The 21,395-nt window shown below is 54.0% G+C and overlaps 1 protein-coding gene and 1 pseudogene across 1 annotated transcript in view; both read right to left on the bottom strand.

The window, feature by feature from the left end:
- The window catches only part of LOC130159867 (hydrocephalus-inducing protein homolog), a 45,764-nt pseudogene extending 32,903 nt beyond the window's left edge, over positions 1-12,861 (bottom strand).
- Positions 12,862-15,247: 2,386 nt separating this feature from the next.
- LOC130159640 (hydrocephalus-inducing protein homolog) overlaps positions 15,248-21,395 on the bottom strand; it is a 62,322-nt gene continuing 56,174 nt past the window's right edge. The window contains exon 19 of the mRNA XM_056361455.1: positions 15,248-15,490. Within this exon, the coding sequence (XP_056217430.1) occupies positions 15,248-15,490 (243 nt within the window). The remainder of the gene's footprint in view (positions 15,491-21,395) is intronic.

Raw genomic sequence — 21,395 nt, 5'->3', positions numbered from 1 at the left:
TTTTCACTCTCTCTCCGACCCACACACTGCTCTCGCAAAAGCTACTGCAAAAGCTACTGCAAAAATTTCCTACCGAGCACCTGATGAGCAACAAGATGAATACACCCTCCACAGGCGCTGCACAGGCAGGACCCTCGGTCAGCCCTACATGGCCGGTTGCTTCAGCAGCGCTGCGCAACGTGCTGGGAGGGATGCGAGGCCACTCCGTGAGCAGCACCGAGGGCCACCAGTGGCAGCAGGGGCTACGTAACTGTTTGCCACGCTGGGAACGGGGAAGTGAGACAGATGCCCACTTACCTCCTCCGCTCCCGAGGGGAGGGGCTCCACCTCCACAAACCGCATCCTTTCCTGGGTCCTCACCGGCCTCCGACTTTCCAGCTCCACAGCAGCGGACGGCAGCAGCTGGAAAACAAGCACCATGGGCTACAGGAGGCAGCTGGCTGGGCTGAGGGGGATCACTGTGCTGCAGGCTCCACCGCCTCATCGAGCCAAGAGCAGCTAAGATGGGACACAGGCACACACCAAGTACGGGGACGCCTGTGCCATTAGCCGAGTGTGGGTCCAAGACCCGTGCGGATGAGACACGAGGTGCAGGTGGAGCCCGTGTCACACCGGCAGGTGGGCTCGGACCCACCGGCTTGCACGAGGAAGCGGGGTGCTCCCAGCACCCTGTCCTGGCAGGGACCTCGAGGGCACGTTGCACCCTCATGACACCCCAGCTTTGCTCACTCCTGCCCAAGAAACGCACCAAACACCCCACCCCTGGACAGCTCAGGCTCTCCATGACAACAATAGGAATGCAGCTGCAAGCGAGAAGTGTCAAAAAGGGGAAATAAGGACTTCAGAAGTCCTTGGCACAGCTGTCCCATTTCAGGTGGTGCTTAGCTTTCCCCTTGTGCACTCGTCAGTGCCGGAGGGCTGAGGATCGCCATTTCTCTTGAATAACACCATCCTGAAAAAGGCAGCTGAGATGTTTTCCTGCCTTGCAGCAGCTGAGGGCTGGTGTTTAACCTCAGAGGTGCCATCCTTTAAATGGAACCTCGTCCCTGGGCTTCTGACCCCTATTTATAAGCAAGGGCTTTGTGATTGCTCTTGAAGTTTAAGAATACCTGCTGCTTCGGTAACATGAAGGAGGGCTTTGCGCTGGGGCTCTGACATGGGCAGGGTATGTACAGCACATCCTCAGGCCTAACCAGAGGCTACATCTCTCCAAGGAGATAAAGCACTGGGGAGGGCTGAGCCTTCTCACATCTCAGTGCTCTTTCTGTTGTCTCCACATCTTCCAGCCTGCAAAGCTTTGCCAAGGGCATATGCCCAAAGACGCTAACCCACATCTTTCCCAGGCTTATGGTCTCCCACCTCCCCAGGAAGGCTACATGGACATTGCCTTGATACAGTGACACAAGCAGAAGACAACACTGCAACCCAGATGTATCCTTTGAAGCAATTTTGGATCCTACCTAGCCATATCCCCTTGAATTTCCCTGCTTTATCTGTGCATACATGGCAACAAAGCAGGGCACAAAAATGATTTCATGCTTCTATCTGAAAACATTCAGCCGCGCTATTCTTTATGCCTACCAGGTATCCTTTTTCCTGATTCAGAAAACACGTGCAGAGCTACAACATTAAAACCACTGATATTTAGATGTCAGCAGGTGCGACCCCCCTCCTTGAACTTGACACCAACTCCGGCACTTTCAGAACCTCCTGTGCTCTCCTATATCCTTTTTTATTGCCCCAGGAGCAGCCTCTGTCCCACGCGAAGCAAAAGGTGCCATCAGCTCCCACTAGCACCGAGGCCAAGCCCCAAAGCACCGAGGCTCACCAGGAAGGTCAGCAGACCAAAGGCTGTTTCCCATACTAAGAGGAAAAGACAGCGACTTTGTCAAGTCTCCATTTATAAAAAGGCAGCTCTGTGGCCATCGCTGCAATACCGGGGCTCGGGCGAAGGCAGAGACGTGACAACGGGTGGCTCTAGCTGGGGCTGAGAAGGTGGTACATGGAGACCAGTACTGGGCAGGGCTTGACAGAGGAAGGGAACTGGAAGCCTCCACATCACGGTGCAGGTAAAACCCCTCCTTTCACAGTGCAAAAAAAACCCAGCCAAAAAACCCCAACCCCACCACAGGTCAGGAGGACCTGAATGGGCTTCTCCAAACAACACTACCCTACTTGTCCCTCCCCATAAGCCCCGTGTCCAGCTGCTGGCCCTGCTGCCCAGCCCACTCTCAGGGCACATGGCAGCAGGGCAGCAAAAAAGGGACGCTACGCTGGCACCAGCACGGCTTTTTGGTGGCAAGCTGGGGGAGGCAACGCAAAACAGTGAGCGTACAAGAAAATCTACCTTTGCTTCCAGGGAGTCCTCTGCATCTGCTGGCTCTTGGGCAGGATCCCCCACTGCTCCCAGGGCTTCAGCTGGCTCCTCTACGCATCCATCACTGACACTGCTCTCTGCAGATGCTGAGTGCTCCGAGCAGGCTCCCTCCTCCTTCGGTGGCTGGGGTTTGATGAACAGTTTAGGTGCTGGAGGGCTGAACCTGGAAGAAACCGTAACTTCCATCATGAAGCTGCAGTAGGAGGGAGGAAGACCTGGACAAGCAGCTCCTTGGCAGGACGTGGCCCCTGGGTGGGCACTGGTGCCGCCAGCCCAGGAATGGATCCGACCTGGCAGCTCCAGAACCAGGATGCAGCAGGTCAATGCTGGGGGCTGCCCAGGGACAACGCTGGTCCAGCAGTGGCAACTGCTTGCCATGAGGAACTGCAGATATCAGAGGTGAACACCTTGCAGGGAGACAAAAGGACAAACTGCACAAAAAGGTGGGACTGAGACACAAAGGGGCAGATCTGGATGGCGATGCGCCAGCACAGACCCAGCGCCGCAAGGAGGTTTTCAGCTCTTCTAGGTATTTACCCTGAATTCTCCCCTGGGCGGTTACGCACAGCTGCGGGTCAGGACCAGCAGCGGCGATGGCAGGAGCAGGGACGGAGCCCGCCGCCTGCTGTGCCCGAACCCCGACAGAGCCGGCACGAGCCCAGCACGGGACACCTTCGCACACGCAAGGAACACGGGAAGACACGTCAAGCGGCTCCAGGCAGAGACTCGCAATTAAACAGCCCATTGATCCCCGATGAGCACCAAAGCAGCCGCGATTAGTACTTTGGGGAAGGAAACGCTGGTCATTTTTAATCAATCTATTCCAATCGCGACACCGAGATTCAGCTCCCTGCCGTGCCACAGGTACTCCTTGGCTGCAAAACAGCAGCTCGAACCGCACCTCGTGCCACAAAGGCTGCAGCTCTGCTGAAACGAGCTTATAACCGGTGTGGCACGTCCTGATGCCATCATTACCTCCCCAGCAGTTTCTAAACACAAACTGTTGGAGGACAAATTTGGCAAATGGTTCAGCAAAGCAGTTCAACCGCTCGTTTTGCAAACAGAGCCGAGTTTATCCTTTGAGCAACAGCAGCCAGTAAAAAGCATATGAGTTAACGTTTTCAGAATTCCCAAGTGACTCTGACTATGGTCCCTGTATGAAATTGCAGCAGGTGCTCACAGTAGCTCTGCTTGGATTTCCAACGCCACGTGGAGGGACGCGCTCAGGCCATGCCTACCTGCCGCTGTGCCTAGTCGTAAGCGTTCCCCCCGCCGTCAAACACGGCACATTTTTTACAGCTGGGAATTCAGTGCCTTGAACCACGGGCTCCAAACAAAGATTTGTCTTTCGTATCTAAGGCTGGTTTTCATTTCTGGATTACAGGCTCTGCTCTTCATAACCCGGAAGAGATCCCGCCTGACTTGCCCTCCCTACAGCGACATGCAAGAACACGGCTTGGCCCAGGTGAGCCCCTGACAGCCCTCCCTCCGCCTGCTGCTGGGACGCCACGGGGACCCCGAGCAACAGCTCGGCACCGTCCGTGGGGAAGAACAAACCAGGGCTGGAGGGGATGAAGGTGCTCGCTCAGCCCTGCAGCGCATCGCCCACCTACGGTCCCACCCACGCAACCTCTGCTCCTCTCAGCCCAGGCACCCGGGTGCATGTTGGGGCGCCCTGATGGGCGACCAAACTGCCCGACACCTCCAGTGGCCGCTGACTTGGGCAGCTCTGTAAGGATGAGATAAATCCAGCTCAGCTGGGACAGTGGTGCTTTTGGGCAGCCTGCAGCTGCACGCTACCTTTCCCTGGCGGCAGGGGAGATGCCCGCAGTGTCAGGCCACCAAGAGGAGCACCTCAACACCCTCCAGCCACGCACCAGCCCACGCACCCGTTGGGTGCCTGGGTCCGGCCGTCATCGCGGCAGCTGTCCCAGAACCGCTCGCTACGATGCACATGGTGAGGAAATGAAACTGCAGCTCTTAGAGTGGCTCGTGATAAATACTGCGGCTGAGTAACAGCTCCCGAGGAGAGGGAAACCCCCGAGATGGAAAATCCATAATCATTTATTAAGGTACCTCTAGTTCTACAGAACAGTTTGAGGCAACTTCACCAGACCGTGGTGCCTAGACAACAACAGTATTTTTCCCTCTAAAGTAGAAGCCCTCTGGGACCCAGCGCTGGGAGATGATGCGATTAGCAAGTCCTGCTGCGGCGAAGCGTGAAGCAGCACAGCCAGGGACTCTTTCCAGTGGGGGAAAGTCAAAACGAACAACAATGAGCATCACATGAAAAGGAAGGGAGTGAGGAACCCGAGGTGTCAACAGAAAGCTGATCTCTATGACACGACATCTTCCTGGCACTGAAGGAAAGGGGGTTGGTCCTGGGAAAGAAGGGCAAGATGATGAGATGTTTGGCATCAGCCCAGGCTTGAGGTAACCCTTTCTCAGAATCAGGACCTTCTGGGCAGCCTCCAGCACTTTCAGAGCAAGGCTGTGAACGCAGGGATGAAGGCAAGGAGCAGAGAGCGGCTCCTCCACCTGCAGAAGGGACCAGCCCCAAAGCAGAGGGGCCAAAGGGCTGCGGAAGTGCCTCCACCAGCACGCTGGAGCAGAGATGAGGAGCCTCCTGACATAAGCAGGTCAGCCTGGGGCTGGAGGGGCTGACAGCAAGGTGTTAACCCCCCTGTGTCCATCTCACCCAACCTGACCACCCGTCAGATGAGACAAAATGGATCCAGGTATTAACAGGGGGGATTCAATGGCAGCACAGGCACACTGACAGCAGGGAGAGAAGAGTCCTTCCTGCTAGGGCCAGGACAGCCTTGTGCCACCCACCATCCGAACCGCTGAGACATTAGGAAAAAAATCATCTCAGCCTGTCTCTTGGTTTCTGAGCCTCCTAAGGACACAGCTTCACACCACTTCCCACACCCACCTCCCAAAATAGAGGAGCTAGAAATCACAACGCTTCTGCAAACTGCGCGTGAAGATTCAGGCAGGATGACGTGACCTTGCCAGCTCAGGCTGTGTGAGAGCCACCACCAGCAGGACAGACACCCCAGAACGGTGATCTGAAGACCCGAGGTCCCTGCAGGTCCTGCCAGCACCAAGGACACGTGCCAGGAGCCACCACCCCTTTGCATTAAATGCAGGAGTTTTAACAGCGCTGAGGCTGCTGCCCTGGTGCGTGGCACCCACACGCCCAGCATCCTTGCCCAGGCCCCCAGGGACCACACGCTGGTGCATCCCTTCGGCACAGCCAAAGCACCGGGGGAAAACAAGCCCCCCAACAAAGCCCGAGCTCTGTCACAGGGCAAAGCACCAGAGACCACGCGCCCCTGAGGCATCTAAACAGGCTTACGGACCCCGACGATGCACTTTGATTTGTCCTGCAGGCCAACAGACGCAGATTAAAAAGGGACTTTGGAACAAGCAAGACAGCTCAAGGGTGTTTGCAACTGAAAACAAAACAATGTGATACAGAAGTAAACTCAAAACCTGCCCAGTGCACCCTGTGGGAACACGCGGCTTGAGCTGGGCCACATGGCCAGCAGCTGGGGAAGGTGGTGGTGATGGTCTGCCCTCGCCAAGAGCAAAAACTAGAAACTGCATTTTGTCCCAATGCCCTGATGACTATTTCTTTGCTAGGATAAATTCCTCTGCTGAGCTAAGATTTGTGCATTTACTGAGCCACCCGTTGACATATAGACCAGGCAGCGCGGAGACAGAGAAGCAACATCATTACAGTGAGATCCGACAGCTCCAACTGTCACTGTGCGCGCCCTGGAAATGACTAACCGCACAGCAATGGCTGGACTGTGTTGCTGACATGATTGCTCAAAGTAGCAGCAGTGACTAAAGAGTAAGGAGGAAAAAATGGGTTGAACAATTAGAAGAAACAAAAAAACCAAACCCACTTTAAGCACAAATAGTCTTGTCCAGGCAGAGAAACAACATTTTTCTCTCCTGGCCAAAATAAATGTGTGTGTCTGATTGATGCTGGGAGTCTCTGGCGATCAGCTCCAGCAAGGTTAGAAGTGTGGACGCTTCAATTCTATCGATCTCGCCTTCACGAGACCTGATGTTTGATTCCCTCGATGTCAGACCAAGTTAGTTTGATCTGATAATTTAGAATAGCAACAGTGCTTAATGTAGACCAGAAATAATATCTGACATGCTGCCCTTCTGCTGGGCTCTTAATGAGCCATCTGAGGTGTTAATAGCCTGGAGACCATCTTCATTTCCAGCCCTGACATGGAGAGTCACATGGTGTCTGCTGAGGGACCCAGAGCGAGCACATTACTGCTGAATTAACATGCAGAGCAGAAAAGGGAGCTGTCCTAACGTCCACAGCACTAACGAGCCAGCAAAGGGGCTATGCCAAACCCTCTGGAGCAGGGGCTGCTATCCTGCCAGATGCTCAGCTATCCTGCCAGATGCTCAGGACCCTCAGCTGCTACCAACTCAGAGCTGGGTAACTCAGCGTCTGCCGGAAGAACCTGCAGGCTCAGGTCCAGCAAAGCTAGTTTAAGTGGAGATGGGGGAATTAAAAGCTGAAAACTGATTCAGCAGTCACATTTCCAAAACCCTAAAAAAAAAACAAAAAAAAAAAAACCACCCAAACAGGCAACTGGCCAATAAGTGGCCCCAGAGGAAATTAATTCCACACAGGCTTTGCTCCAATGTGTGTGTTTCTCTGTTACCATAAAATATATGCATTGTTCTACCATCAACATTAGATTTTTCCCTTAGCTTGTAATTAAACCCTAATCTAATTTACCAGGAGATGACAGGGGCTTCCGAGCAAAGCTTACAGCCCTGTTACTCTTTCCCTGTCCACCTCCTTGCACCTGCTTTTGCAGACTTTCCCCTGCATTTTAGGGTCTGTTCTTGAAGGTGCCGCGCATGAAGGGCCACACCAGACTGGCCGTTCCCTGGTAAGACCCCGCTGTGAACGGGCTACCCCAGTGTCCACAGCTTCTCCCCCAAGCCCTCCTCACCGCCATAGCTAATGCCAGTGCCCGGTCTCCTCTAAGCCAAATTCCAACTCCCTAAACAAAACTGATCTCTGTTATTTGCAATAGCAGCACTTCAACGCGCAGTGGTTAACTTTGCTTGGTTTCCCAGGGCATTATGGAAAAACCAGTTGCTACTGCCATTAAAACCGCCCAGACTAGACTTCTGTACTACGCAGAGAGGCCACAGCGGGAGGAACTGCTAGAAATGTGTTTATAGACGTGCTGCAGCACCACTGCAAGAGTGCTCTTGGGCTTGGAAACCACTGACCAGGGCTGGATGCCCTGCCTCCCAGGGATGCTCAGACAAGCGCTCCCACTGACACCTGCAGCTGGACCTACAGCCCCAGCAGAACCTGCCGTTTTGGTGAAAAATGCTGAATCAACTGCACATCGCATTCACAAAACAGCTAACAGACAAAAACTCCCTTCTCCAGGGTGGTGTTTGCCTCAGGCCACCAGGGTCTGCGAGCACAGCTCTCCACAGCAGCTTTCCTTCCCGGGGAACCAGTACGGGGGCTACAGCAAAGCAGCAGCAAGGGACCGGGGCAGCAGCAGGTCCTTCTGGTGGCAGCGCCTATGTAGGCTCTTAGGATGAAATGACAACGTACAGGGTCGGCAGGGATGGAAAACCGGTGATGTTACCGTCCACGTGCCTAAGCGTGGCTTTGTAGCTCCAGAGGCACAGCAGGACTCCAGGGTATGGGCTAAGCAAAAAGCGTTAGTAGTGTCATACAGCCCCAGCTTGGCTGGAGAACATGCTCTCCCCTGCAGCGTCCAACCGGCAGAGATCACCTTTTCCCTGAGCATCTAGCCTGACCACGGCTGGCAGGTGTTATTCCCACCAGGGAGAGTTGAAAGCTGCTTGCCAGATCCCAGGCAAACAGCCTGGGTCTTTGCCAGGTACAGACAGGACACTAGGAAGAGGAGCTTCAAGGAGAGGGCAACGGTGCACATACCTCAGCTGGCTCGCGTGGCCGCCCGTCAGGAATGACCAGTGGTACTGGACGAGAAGCGGGCTGCAGTTGGTCATCTCAATGTAACGCTCCACCTCAGTGTCATTCAAGATGCACCCAAAGTCCACGGCCATGGTCTGGAACTGGAGATTTGGGAAGAAGACTTCTCCCCGAACAGTGACCTGCTCCTCGTGAGGATGCTCGAGCAGCTGTATCTTCAGAGCCTTCTCTGCCACCCAGCTATTCAGATGCTCCTCGTGAGCAGGGTTAAATCCGATGAAGAAATGACGTTCCTCCCCTACCTCCAGCTTCGTTGGCTGCAAGGAGATTAAAAAGATCAAACACCAGCGTAATGAAGTCCAAGGCTGGATAGCATGGAACACGTCAATGTCTTAAAGCATGACCTCAGCGTGGGCTTCTCAGCCCACCCTGCACGTTCTTTACAGCGAGTGCCTGACTGCAAGCACCACGCTCTCGTCAGACTATTGCAGGCTCACGTTTCTGCGCTTTGCATCGATACCAGGGGGAAATAAATATTGTCCTACTGAATTCTGGACCCACAGAGGCTCTGTGCTAAACACACAGCCGAACCAGCACTCCGGCAAGCCAGGGCTGCTGCCCTGACTCCAGAGAAACTCCTTTATCCTCACAGCACAAGTGCACCGGCACGGCAGCCTCAGCCTCGCAGGGGCCAGTCACCGGCGCGGCACAGGAACGGTGCCCGCACCTCCACCAGCGCGTGTCCAGCAGAGCCCATGTCCAGCGCCTTCCACCACCGACAGGGCAGGTGCCAGGCGACAGTGGGAGGAGCATCCTCAGCCTTCCCGAAGGCAGAGCTGCCCTCACAGAGAGCAAGCTGCTCTTGAGGTTGGCTGAGGACGGCTGCTGCAAGTCCCAGGAGATACCTCTACTCCATGGCTTGCCCAGCCCTAGGTGCCTGCTCCCTTCTCCTCATGGCTTTGAGCCACGAAGTATCTTCCCAACTCGGGTATTTTTGTTTCTTCCAGCAGCTCGCTTCAGATCTGATTGAGTTGGGGCCAGGCTACTGCTGACTCTACAGGAGACCCTGCCAGAGGACCTCCCAACAGGAACGCACCGCCACATCCCTCCTCCTCAAAGCCCACCACGGGAAGGTCCTGCTCACCTGGACATCTGCAGGGAGGGGCTGCCGGGCCGCATCACAGACTCGGAAGGGTTGGTCTAAGGCCAGGACGACGCCCAGCGGCAGGGAGGACATGTTTTTTAAAGAAAGAGGCTTATGCTGTAGGCTGAGGACGTCACTGGGTAGCTACAGAAAGAGGAGACAAGAAAAAAACAACCTGAAGTGGCCACGCACCTCCCTTCCCTTCCGACGCATTTCAGAGTTTTCAACCCCAAAATTGCACACATCTCTTATTCACTGTCTGTATTAGTTTCTACCCTTCTACAAGGTTTTTCTTTCAGAACGTCAGGTGCTTTTCACGTTTAGAAACCACAGCATCCCCCAGGGGGCCGGGAAACAGTCTCACATACAGACGAGGGAACAGCACCTCGAGAGGAGGCAGCTGCTTGACCAAGGTCAAAAGCAGAAAGTGAACCCAGAGCGCTTGTCTCCAGTTTACCCTCTCTTGGGCAGAATGGCACAAGACGATTTTCACCCCCAGTCATTTCGTACAGCCTTAGTGGCTCCAGGAGCCTCATAAAAGCAGGGATGGCTAGTCAGAAGAGAAAAGCAAGCAGGATTTGGCCTGGAGGAGAGAGCCTGCAGTAGCCTAAGGTTAGCTTGGAACATTTACACGCACAAACAGCCAGCTAGAAACCTCAACGGTCTGGTTGCAACGTGTGTCCTGCTGTCCCTGCTCCAGTGACAAAGTGTCTGTAGCCTCACAGTCAAGCTCAGCCTAAGCTATTTCTTCCTGCTTATGCATCGCTCTGGCCTTCCTGCAGGGTTCACATCAACTAGGCAGCGGTTGGGAAACTAGTTCTGGATGTATCGATATCCAACAGCTGCAGTGTCATAGCACTCGATAAACCAGAGCACGGGGCATCAAGCAGAACACAGGCAGACATCAGGAACAGCTGAAAAGCTTCTCATTAAGTGAACCGCCCGCTCACAGGATTTTGTGCTTCTCTGGAAGCCTGGGAACCAGAGGAGAGGCCTGAAAATACAGAAACTAAATAATGGACAATCTTCTCTGTTTCAGACACCGCATTGGAGAGGGAAAGATGATGGAGGAGTCAGGACCCAGAGACTAAAGGGCTCCTGTTTTGCATCGGTGTTGTCATCACTGCAGCTGAGGGATGACTGCAGGTCCTTTGAAGGAGGTGAGGCTGAGGGAAACGCAAAGAGCATCCATGCCAAGAGCAGGGAAGGCAGAGAGAGACAAAAGATGACAGTTTTCCTTCACCAGCCTGAGGAATTGGCAGGAAGCTCCATTTTTCTCAGCTTCCCTGCAGGATCGGTGTTCAGACATCCCCATGCCTTGGAGGAGCCTCAAAAACCTCCCTTCATCCTGACTACACAAATGCGTGTCTCTCTACAAGTGGCTACGATCCCCCCTCAGCGCAGCAGCTGCAATCTCAGCTTTACTTTGCTGAAGTCAGAAAACCATCTCGTCACTAAGAATACCCTCACTTACTTCACAAAGCACCTCAGGAAGGGTGAGGAGGGGTTTAGCATCGCTCAGCTGCAGCGATCGGCTCTTCCCCCAGCAGCCCCAGCGCACAAGGCAGCTGTGCAACGGCCACGCTGCGCTCGCGGGTCCCACTGCCTCACCTGTGCCCTTGGCGCAGCAGCTCGATCCTGCCTCCACCTCGAGAAGGGCAGAGCTGTGACTGTCCCCGACCCCAGGGCAGCAAAATCACCATCTCTGTGGTAGAACCATCTCGTGGTAACGGCCAAAGCTTGCTCTGGCTCGAATCGATAGCCGAAGCCCCGTGGACTTGGGGAAGCGGTTTAACCATCCCCGTCCCCCCGTGTTTAACGGGCACGCACACCCCGCAGGCTTTCGGCCATCAGCCACGCTCTTCAATGCCAGGATGCAATCCTGAGACTTACCTTCTCCACCCGGAATGCGATTTCTCTGGTAGACACTTGCAGAACGGGATCAACGAACTCACACGTGACGTCCATCTGCATTATCTGTGCCTTCCCCGCCTTGCTCCCCACCACGGCGTGACACAGCAGCCGCTCCTTCACCACCTGCATGCAAGAGTCACGCGTCACCCAAGCAGGTGCTGGCAGGGCATCCACAAAACACGCTGCAGTTGCTAGCCACCCAACCACGGACCCTATTCCTGCCGCAACTTACAGCCACTGCTCTCCTCAATAGCCCCCTCCTCTTGTTATGCTGCATCCTATTTATGAGGGCACTCAGCTAGGCGAGCGATCAAGCCTTCTGCAAGCTGCCACTGAGGCAACCCTTGCAAGCACCTTTCAGATCATTAGGAACAGCAGGAGCTTCATGAAGATTCATTCCACATTTGCTTAAACACCTGGGCCCAGCGGTCCCAGAGCCAAGGAATGTACACCAGGGTTAGCTGGCAGCTCCTCTGCAGAGTTGGATTTCCCCTGGCCTGGAAAGAAGGGCCCGGGGGGGGAGAACACCCTGTGACCCTGCTGAGCTGCCACCCAAGGGTGCTGCCAGACCCGGCTGCCCTTGGGACACCAAGGCTGGCTGAGAGTCTGGGGTGAGCTGGTATGGAAATACCGACAACAAGTCAAGCTGTCAATTATAACGGTCCCTGGGAACACTTTCCCACGTGGATGAACATCACTCTGACCATCAGGGCTGGCACGCACTGTTTTTTCTCCTCCAGGACTCAGCGCTAGACAAGCCTCTGCCCATGTTTGTCTACAGAGGAAAAATGATGCTGCTCTCAGACTCTCCCTCTCTTCACAGGTTTGGTGCTTGGGTTTTTTTAACTCACTCTTTTCACCAGATCTATGACCTCACATGTTTTCATTTATTTACAGCCTCTGCTCCTAGCCTAAGCGTAACTTATTTTCTCCGCCCTTCCTTTCTGCCTCAGCACACGACACCCTGTAACCTGCCCTCTGCTTCTGAAGCAGCAACATTCCCTTCAGCCCGCATTTTGGTAACAGCGAGCTGGGTTTATGATGGCTATGGAAACACTGATGGTGGCCAGCAAGGAAAGCAGCCGGTGCTGCCATGGCAACTTGTGGCATTAAAACAGTTTCTGGAAAGCGCTTGCTCCTCTTCCCAAGGCAAATGTCAAGGGGTCGGAAGAAGCCCCAGCGGAGGTGACCTGGTGGGGAGGGCGCAGCCCTCGTGGGGCACCTCACCTGGGGAGTGCTGGAGGAGCCTTCCAGCACCATCTCCACAGTCTTGCCCGGCATCAGCTCTGTCCTCAGCGGTTGAAGCTTAAACACAGGGCAGGCAGGTTTGGGGCTCTGGGAGGAATCTGTGCCCTTGGTGTTACTGATGGCACGGAGACGGTCACGATGGCTGAACGTGGGGAAGCCTTCTGTTGACCAATACAGCTGGTGGGTGCGTCGTCCTCTGTTTGTCATCTTGAAACGGTAACAGCAGCGATCAAAGCTAGAAAACAAGCAGAGATGGAAAACGTTATGGGAGCTGCTATTTCCCAGCGGTCACCCAGCTTCAGCACCCCGATGGCGTTATCTGACCACACGCCCAGCAACAAAACCACCTCTGAAAAGGCTGACCTAGCTCAAAGCTTCAGCCAAAGCCAGACCTCGGCTGGCCCGAAGTTCAGCATCCAGCAGCTGGTCAGTTTGTGTACAGCAAGGAAAAGCTTCGCAAAGATCCATCACCTCAGGTACTCGCGAGCAGAGCATCACCCTTTGGTGCTCAGCACTCAGAGGGTTTTCCCAAGGTGCGTCCTGCAGGTCTCCCTGCACCAGGCACGAAGCTGGTCTGCCCTGGCTGCAGGTGGGTGGACGAACAGCTCTGCTGCCATTTCACCTGCCCCTGGGGAGCTGCTGCCTCAGGTGGCTTCCTCTGAAGATGCTACTGGGGAGCTGGCAGGGTGCAGAGACTCATCTGGAGATCTGGGCACCAGTTATCCCACCGTCGGGGCCCATCTTACCCCCCTCACTCCCCCATCTCTTAGGGAGCATCCAACTCTCCCTGCCCCCAACGCATCAGCTGAACAGGGCAGATGGTTTTGTGTCTTCGGAAGGTAAACGCACTGTGAGAACGCAGGATCAGCATAAGCTTCGCCCAAGACAAACACAGCAACAAGACCCGGTCTACCAGCTGAGGGAATGGAGTGACAACAAGAGATTGACCACTACAGCTAGATATAAACCAAAACGAATATTCCATGGAAATTGGTTCCATTATGTAAAGAAACACTAACTGCAGGCCAGCGTGGAATAATTATTCTACCCTCTATAAATCTGAGCACCACCAGGAACAGAATTGTTCCTACAACAGTTATTGGGTTTTTGAAAGGTACAGAACACGTGGCTTGCAAAACGCACGTCTGCCACAAGCAGCTAAACACCAACACAGAAGTGACAGATTAGAACAAACGAGTCTTTGAAACACACTTTACAAATGATGTGTACAAGGCTTAGTATGAACCGGTTTTCTGTTGTGGACAGCGGCAGATGAAGGCTAGGGGAAGCTCTGGGTAGATGCCTGATTTGTGGCTCTGGGAAAGCCCACCTCATCTGGGATGTCACCTGGGTCCCCCCAGCTCACCTGGTGGCAGCTCTGCACCCGCTGCCAACGGCGGCTCCCAACTAGCTTGCGGGCAAAGACACGAAGGGGGGCAGAGGACGACGACAGCAATCCCACCCACACTCTCCCCTCCGCAGTGCAGCCCATCTGTGGCTGCACAGAGCACAGGGCACGCTGGCCAAGTGCCAATCTCCCTGTAATGTCCCTGCTTACCTGGGGGGCTTGTGGGTGCACATTTAACACACCCCAACACCCCACCCCACCCCACTAATCTAGCCTAAATGCTTAAGGCAGCATCAACCTCCTCTTTCTAGCCCAAAATTTAGGTATCAGAGCACTGTGGAGCCTCTTTGCAGCCAGCAAAAGGAACAGGCACTTGGAGAAGAGTATTATTCTCGTCTCAAGAGGACTCCGACAGCAACAGCGCTTTGAAAAGGCTTATTTTCTCTCCCATTTATAAGAATGTAGCCAGTTTCAGACACACGCACTAGGATCCGCGAATGCCCCCTCCCGAGCTAAGCTCTTTCAGGTAGCACACGCAATTTATCCCACCCAACCTCAGCCAACCTCTCCTCCTCTCCCGCTCAGAGCTGCTCCTGCAGGCACCCTCGCTCGCTTCTGCCTCGGGCTGCCGCCGCCGCAGTGCTGGCAGACCGCAAGGAAAGCGGGCGGGGGAAACGAGGGAAGAGCAAGCGCCTCTAAAGAGCGGCCCAGCCGGGGAACCGGGGAAGACGAGCAAACTGATGGATGATACAGGGCAAAGAAACTCGGCAGCTCCTGCAGGACTCCCAGGCACAAGGGAAATAAACCAGCACCATTAATTCAGTCGAGGAGTTGCTAACAAGCTACCACCAAGGTTTTCCACTCTTGCGAGAGAATAGACCATAGCGACTGGAAAGGTAAGCAACGTTATTGCAAACAGAAATATGTTTATACTTGTAATGTAGCATTTTCCAGCAGGAGGCTTCTGGGACCTGCTGTTTTCCTCCAGCTCATTCTTTGATAAAGTATGGAAATAAACATATTCCAACTAAAGACAAGTCAGGGACAACCTAGCAACTGGTTTCCATTTTGGTAGCTTCTGAGGGTATCTAACGACTTTGAAATGGCCATAGAACATTCCTAAAGGAGTTCCTGTGGCTTCGGTGAAGCAGAGCCAGGACCTCGAGCACTGAAGAACAACTAGCCTGAAGGACTACAGCAAAACTCCTTGCCGAGCCCACGTGGGAAGTGGGAGCCGAGAGATCCCTACCTGAAGCGGAGGCCCAAGTTGAGCTCCGGAGCAATGGGTTTGTCGGTGACAATCGTTGTGCCCGTGCCGACAGCCTGGACGGGGATGACGTAGGTGTGGCTGTTCTCTATGGACACCTTCACCTCATCCTCAAATCTCTCGGTGTCGTCCAAGTTTGCTATGATGGCCACAGACACCTCGCTCTCGGGGGGGATCACTCCTTTACTGGGTTCAATCCTCCAGCGCGAGCGTTTGCCAGCCTGTAAGATGAGCCAAACAGTAACTTAGGATGGAAACCATGGACCCTGGTCTCCTGCGGGATGCAGAAAAGGATTAAAGACATGAGGGTAAAAACCATGAAGGCTTCGTTTCCCCAACTCTGAGCTACAGTGCCTGGAAACAGCACCCGTGCAGGAGCTCATACAACCTCTGTTTTACCCTCCCTTAACAGACTCACTTTGTTAACCCAGCTTTGTCTGACCCAAGGGATGCTCACCCTCAGGAGAATGCTACTGTCCCTCCAGCCTCCCTCTTGGAGGGCACACCCAGGGAAGCCACTTGATATCTCCTGGCTTCCCGACAACGGTGGCCAGCTCTGCCATAAAGGCTCCAGGCCAGAGGAAGCCAGGACTGCTCCAGTCCCCCCGCCGCAGCCACACGGCTGGGGGATACTGCTGAGACCCCAAAGAATAACTTTGCAAAAGCGGTTGATGAAACCCCAAAGTCTTCTTTCCCAAGAGTCAGGCTTCTCAACAGCCCCTCAAGGGCTGCAGCCCTCTGTTCCCATGAATCATCACCTGCAGTGAGGTGCCCCAAGGCCCTCTGCTTTGGCAAAGTCAGCTCTAAGTGTTTATAGCAGGGCAGCGAAACAAGAAGCAGAAAGAAAACCACAAGACATGTGCCCTGTGGGCATGGCCTGGGCTTCCCAAGCACTCTTTTCCTCTGGGTCCTCACGGGCCTCCCTCTACGGATGGGGCAACAGAGGCGCTGGACCCCTCCAGCCCACCTAAAGCCACATTCACAAGGAGCAAGCTCGCAGAAGAGAAATGCACGCAGTGCTCCCGGGCCAGCAGGAAATGCACTGGGATGCAGACACGTGGCTTTCAAGTGTCCGTCACAGCATCAGTGCTACATGCATCACAGTTCAGCGCTGTGTTTGGGATGACAGGCACCACTCATCCAAAACTCTACAGTATTGTCGAGGAGAGGGTTACTTTCCTTTTCTTTTTTTTTTTTTTTTCCTTTAAATAGAAAACAACGGTGTGCTCAGAGGCCTGACATGATAAAAGCAAGTGCTCGATCCAGGTGAAGTTAGCTCGAGTTTCTGTCCGGCGGGCTGGCAGCTCTGAGCTCTAACAGGACACCAGCCAGCCCAAGGGAGAAGAGCAGCAGAAAACCAAGCAGCACTTTGAAGTCACAGAAACATTTAAAATAACACCCCAAAATGACCTCTGCTGACAAGGTGAAGGCTAGCTGGAGGCCAGGGAAGCGGTAACTTGCTGAGCATTCAGGGTCCCAGCAGCAAGCGTAGGTGCTCCCGCTACGCTAACTCCTTAGGCTGGCTGTGCCCTCCACGTAGAGCAGGTCAGGGCTGCATGCCTGCATCCCATAACGGAGCGTGCCAAAGGCATCAAAACGATTCCAGGCACCAGCAACATTTATACACTCAGCTCCATTTAATTTGTCCTCTAGGGCTTCAAAAAAAGAGTCTTGAAAAAAATTTTTAAAAAAGCAAGACGAGACTGGGATGGAGGCAGGTGGCTGCCACGGGGTAAACACTGGGACCTCACTGACCACGGAGGATTCCCACCAACCCTCCCCTGTGGTCCCTGCAGCTGCTCGCCGGCCTCGGAGGCATCGGCTGCGCTGCCGCCAGCCAAGGGCTACCCAGCCAGCTCATTCACACCGAGCCAGTGGGCGTTAGGTTTTCACTGACGTTAATGTACAACTTCTCCTCCGATTCACGCTGACACCGAGCAGCTTGCTTGAAAAGGAGACCCGATAGCTCTGCTCCAGAGGTGAATCTGCAAGTCTGCTATCTGACAAAGCTCATTTATCACAGCTTGGCAACAAGCCGCGCAGTAAGTTGTACCCAAGGAACTATTACTGAGGAACAATGACAGGCTGTCTCGATGGAGCCAGACTCGCAGTGTCCCAGGGTGACCCAGCGCAGACCCACCGTGCCCTGCCAGGCCAACAGCCCACTCCGGAGGAGCACGATTTGCATCGCATCCTCATCCTTTCCGTTAGCATCTGGTGTGGGTCCCAGGGGCAGCACAGTGCACCGCTGAACAGGAGACCTGCCAGGACCAAAAGGCTCTGCCGGACCAGCTCCGCTCAGGTTTTTAGGTCAGCTTCTGCCTACACCGGTCCAGGTTGTGTCCCAGAGACAAGAAATCCCTTGGGAACACGCTAAAAGCATCCATCCCCCTGCTCTGAAGGCAAAAATCTAACTTCTGACAAGATCCCTGCTCCTTGCTTAGGCGTGAATGCTCCAGGACACGATGCAATAGCTGCACGTGCTGGGCAGACAAAGACAGCAGCTATTTCTGTCCCTGCAGGAGCCTGCACCACTGGACGCCAGAGTCAGAGTGCCAGGCAAGGGCTGGCATCAACCGCTTCGAGAAGCTCAGCGCTGAGATCGTTAGCTTCTCCTGGGACAGATTTCATTGGGAATAAGAGCTGCCAACGTTTGCTTCTAGCGGGCATCAGCGCGCATCAGAGATGGACGGCTGGATGGCTGCCCCAAGGGATGGCCGAGGACCCACCACGCTGCCCTCTGCAAGTTACTTTGAGCCCGTTAATTGAAGCCATCTGGTCATTCCAGCCTTGCACGAGTGGAAGAAGCAGCAGAACTCAACACGAAAAATGCAGCTGTACTTTACCAAGCCATAGCTCTGGCGAGAGAGCGCTCACACCTCGTCAGCCGGATCCACCGCCCCCAGTGGGGGTCACGCACGAAGGGGAAATAACCCCCCACCACATCAGCTGCACACGGAGCCTTGTCCCAGGGGCTTTAGCTGTCCTAAGGGGCGGGAGCCTGTGCTCTTCATAGCAGAGTGACTCCTCACCCGCACAAACTGCCAGTGGCAGAAAGAGCCCAGAAGCACCCTAAGGCCCACAGGGTGGGGATCAGAGCACAAGGCTGGCCGGATGCTCCCACCAGCCACCAGCCTCCTCCTGGCACCTCGGCACCAGCATCTCCTCGGCAAAAGCAGGGGGACCGCTTTGGTTGAGCCTCTGCCCCAGAGCACCAGCAAGGAGAAGTTTTGTGAAATCGAGGCAGAGCTTCTAAAGCCAGTGGAAAAAAAAAAAAGAAAAGAAAAAAGAATTAAAGTGTGGCACTCACTGCCACCGACAACGGAGCCCAATTTGTCACACTTGCTTCAGCTAACAGCAGCTGCTGAGTGAGCCAGCAAAGCTTGTCTCCATTTGTGTCCCCTGGCCATTGCTCAGCCCTCCAGGTCCCATCTGCCCTCCCCGCTGGGCTGGGGAGACCAGTGCCACCACTCTGCACATTGGGGCTCTCCAGCCAGGACATGGACACGGCTTGGCCAGCTGCTGCCAAGCACAGGATTGAACAACCAAAATCCTCCGGCTTTTCCCTTGGGAAGAGAGCTCAGCTGAGTCACTCTGGCCTGTAGCAGCGTAACTGCCTTGAAGACTTCTACCCTTCTTGAACCCTGTTGGCCAGCGGGTGCAGCACAATGCGACAAGTTCCCTTCTCCTAGATGAGCAGAGTAACAATTTCTTCCATTACTGAAACACAGCAATTTTGAAAGACCATGAACCCATAGAAGATAGCGGATGCCATAAAATCCAAACTCTTCCCTGAGGCCAGGTTTCAGGCACCTTTTCCAAGGTCTCCTCCAAACCTTTGCTCCCCCTTTTAAGGCCCACGTGCCCCAGACCTAAGCCTGAGTGACACTGGGAGGGAAACAGCCTTCTACCTTCCTCAGCTTTTGGTACAACCCCTCACCAGCATGAGACTGGACGCTCCTGGCCACGAGCCCTGTTCACAACTGATGCTGTGTGTTTCCAGGCCCTGTCAGCTACAACAAAGGGCTCCGGCAAAACCAAACTGGGTGGAAATGCACAAACTGGTACCGCTGTGTATAAGCAAAACACAGCCTTTAAAGCCAAACCAAGGGTTTCACTCTAAAGGTGAGCTTTTGGAGCACCATGAGGCTCTGGTGGGACAGCTCAGGAAAGAGTTAAGCCTATCCATCTTCAAAACTTCTGCTCACCTTGGAAGAGGCCACATATGCAGGGCTAGTGCTGCCCGTACCCTGGAAAGTTAATTTAACCCTAATTTCTAAACAGCACTGCAGATATCATGAGAAGGGCGCAGCACTGTCTGCCTCTGTCTCACTATGAGCAAACACTGACAGGCTGGCCAATTATTCAGCTGCTTTGGGGGCAGGGGGAGTGATTTACAGTAGATTTGAAAACCATCCTCTTGCTGATTGAAGTCTGCTCCGACTTCAGCGAGAGTAGCTGGGGAGAACTGCAGACAATGCTGATGTGCTCTTCAAAGCCTTCACTGCCCGCAACCTGCACGGTTTGCTCAGAGAGCAACAGAATCGCCCGTCAGCCAGACCCAGAAACAGAGTCACTAAAGCAGCATCAGCACTGTTTGGAAGTTTATCTCCGTGTTTTGCGGTCTTTCCATATGGCCATTTCATTAATAAAAGCAATGTCATCAAAAGCTTGAGGGAATAAGCAATGAAATTAGTAAATGAAACAAATCCTGCACTACAGGGGAGCAGAGAGTATGGGAACTGCGTGTTCTGCCCTTGCTTACACCGCACCTGACCAAGAGCCTTTATACGCTGCCTGAAAAATCCATGGAGTTATCCACAGCGAATCCCAGTGACAAGATAACCAGGTACAGCTTCTTTTTTTTTTTTTTTTTTAAAAAAAAAACCAACCAACCAACGAAATCTTGGTCTATGCTGCAAGGTCAGCTCCAGTTGAATGTGGCAGCAGCTCATCCCCGGGAACGCAGACGGGGATCTGCACTGAGCCACCAGGCACCCTCCTGAAGACAACCCAGCTGGCTGTACAAGCACTGCTGGAAACCAGGCAGCAGCAAGCTTCACCTGGAGCACAGGGCTCTGGATCCGGGAGCTCAGGGCTCAGGCTGAAGGAGACAGGACCCCGCATTACGACTGTCATGAGAAGAGGAAACCCCAAGGAAGCTTTTCTGTCTCCTCCTCGTTACAAGGCACTGGGAAACCATTTGCCACCCTGCGGTAGCACATAACAGACCCAGCACGGGGGTTATGCAGGCAGAAGAAAGCTGCCACTGATTAAGAAAAATTACACCCTAGGCCTGTCTTTTCTTTCCTGATCACAGAGACGTGATACGCAGCTGCCTTCTGTGATGCCAAGAGATGTCAACCTTAGCAGTCACACAAAAGATCCCTGAGAAGACAGCATGACAAAGAACAAGTAGGAAATGATCTAAGAACGATGCTTTTTCCTTTCTGCAGGGAGAGCAAACACTTCCATCAATCCATAACAAGCCTTTGGCACTTGTCAATATGGCAAAAATCAGGCACTTAGGGAGGCAGGAAAAGAAGATGACAGCGGAGCAAGGAGGAGAAACAGCCACTTTTATCAGCAGGTTACATCAGCCCCCAGCTAAGCTGCAACAGCTCCTTCATGTTGACCCATTGCTCCAGTCTTTTTTTACCCAAGACAGACACAAATCCCCCCCTCGCTGGATCCAGAGGATTCCCTAGCAGGCTGGGCTGCCTGGTAGCTGGGAAAGCAATCTGACAGGGAAAAGCACACCCGACAGACACAGGATTCACTGGGTGAGCACAGGATGACACACTGGTCCCAAGGGTCGCAGATCTGCAGACACCCTGGCAAGCAGGGATAAGCCAACCGAGGACGCAGGTATGCAGTCCCTACAACCCTCTTCCCACCCAAAAAGCCCCATCTCAACACACAGATTTGGCGGGGGTTTATTTATTTTCTTCTGGTGGCAGAGATGCTCCCTGCTGCTCCCTGCAACTGAGAACAGAACAGACACAACTCACCCAGCAGAGAGGAGAGGGGTACAGGGAAGCTGGTGCCTGAGGGGAACTGCAAGTAATTCCTGAAGTCACTGTCCCAAAGTGAAGTTCACCACAAATCATCCTGGCTTGCTCAGGT

The sequence above is a fragment of the Falco biarmicus genome, chromosome 16, assembly GCF_023638135.1.
Source record: "Falco biarmicus isolate bFalBia1 chromosome 16, bFalBia1.pri, whole genome shotgun sequence".
NCBI classification, from domain to species: domain Eukaryota; kingdom Metazoa; phylum Chordata; class Aves; order Falconiformes; family Falconidae; genus Falco; species Falco biarmicus.
This window is presented reverse-complemented; position numbering and strand designations above follow the sequence as displayed.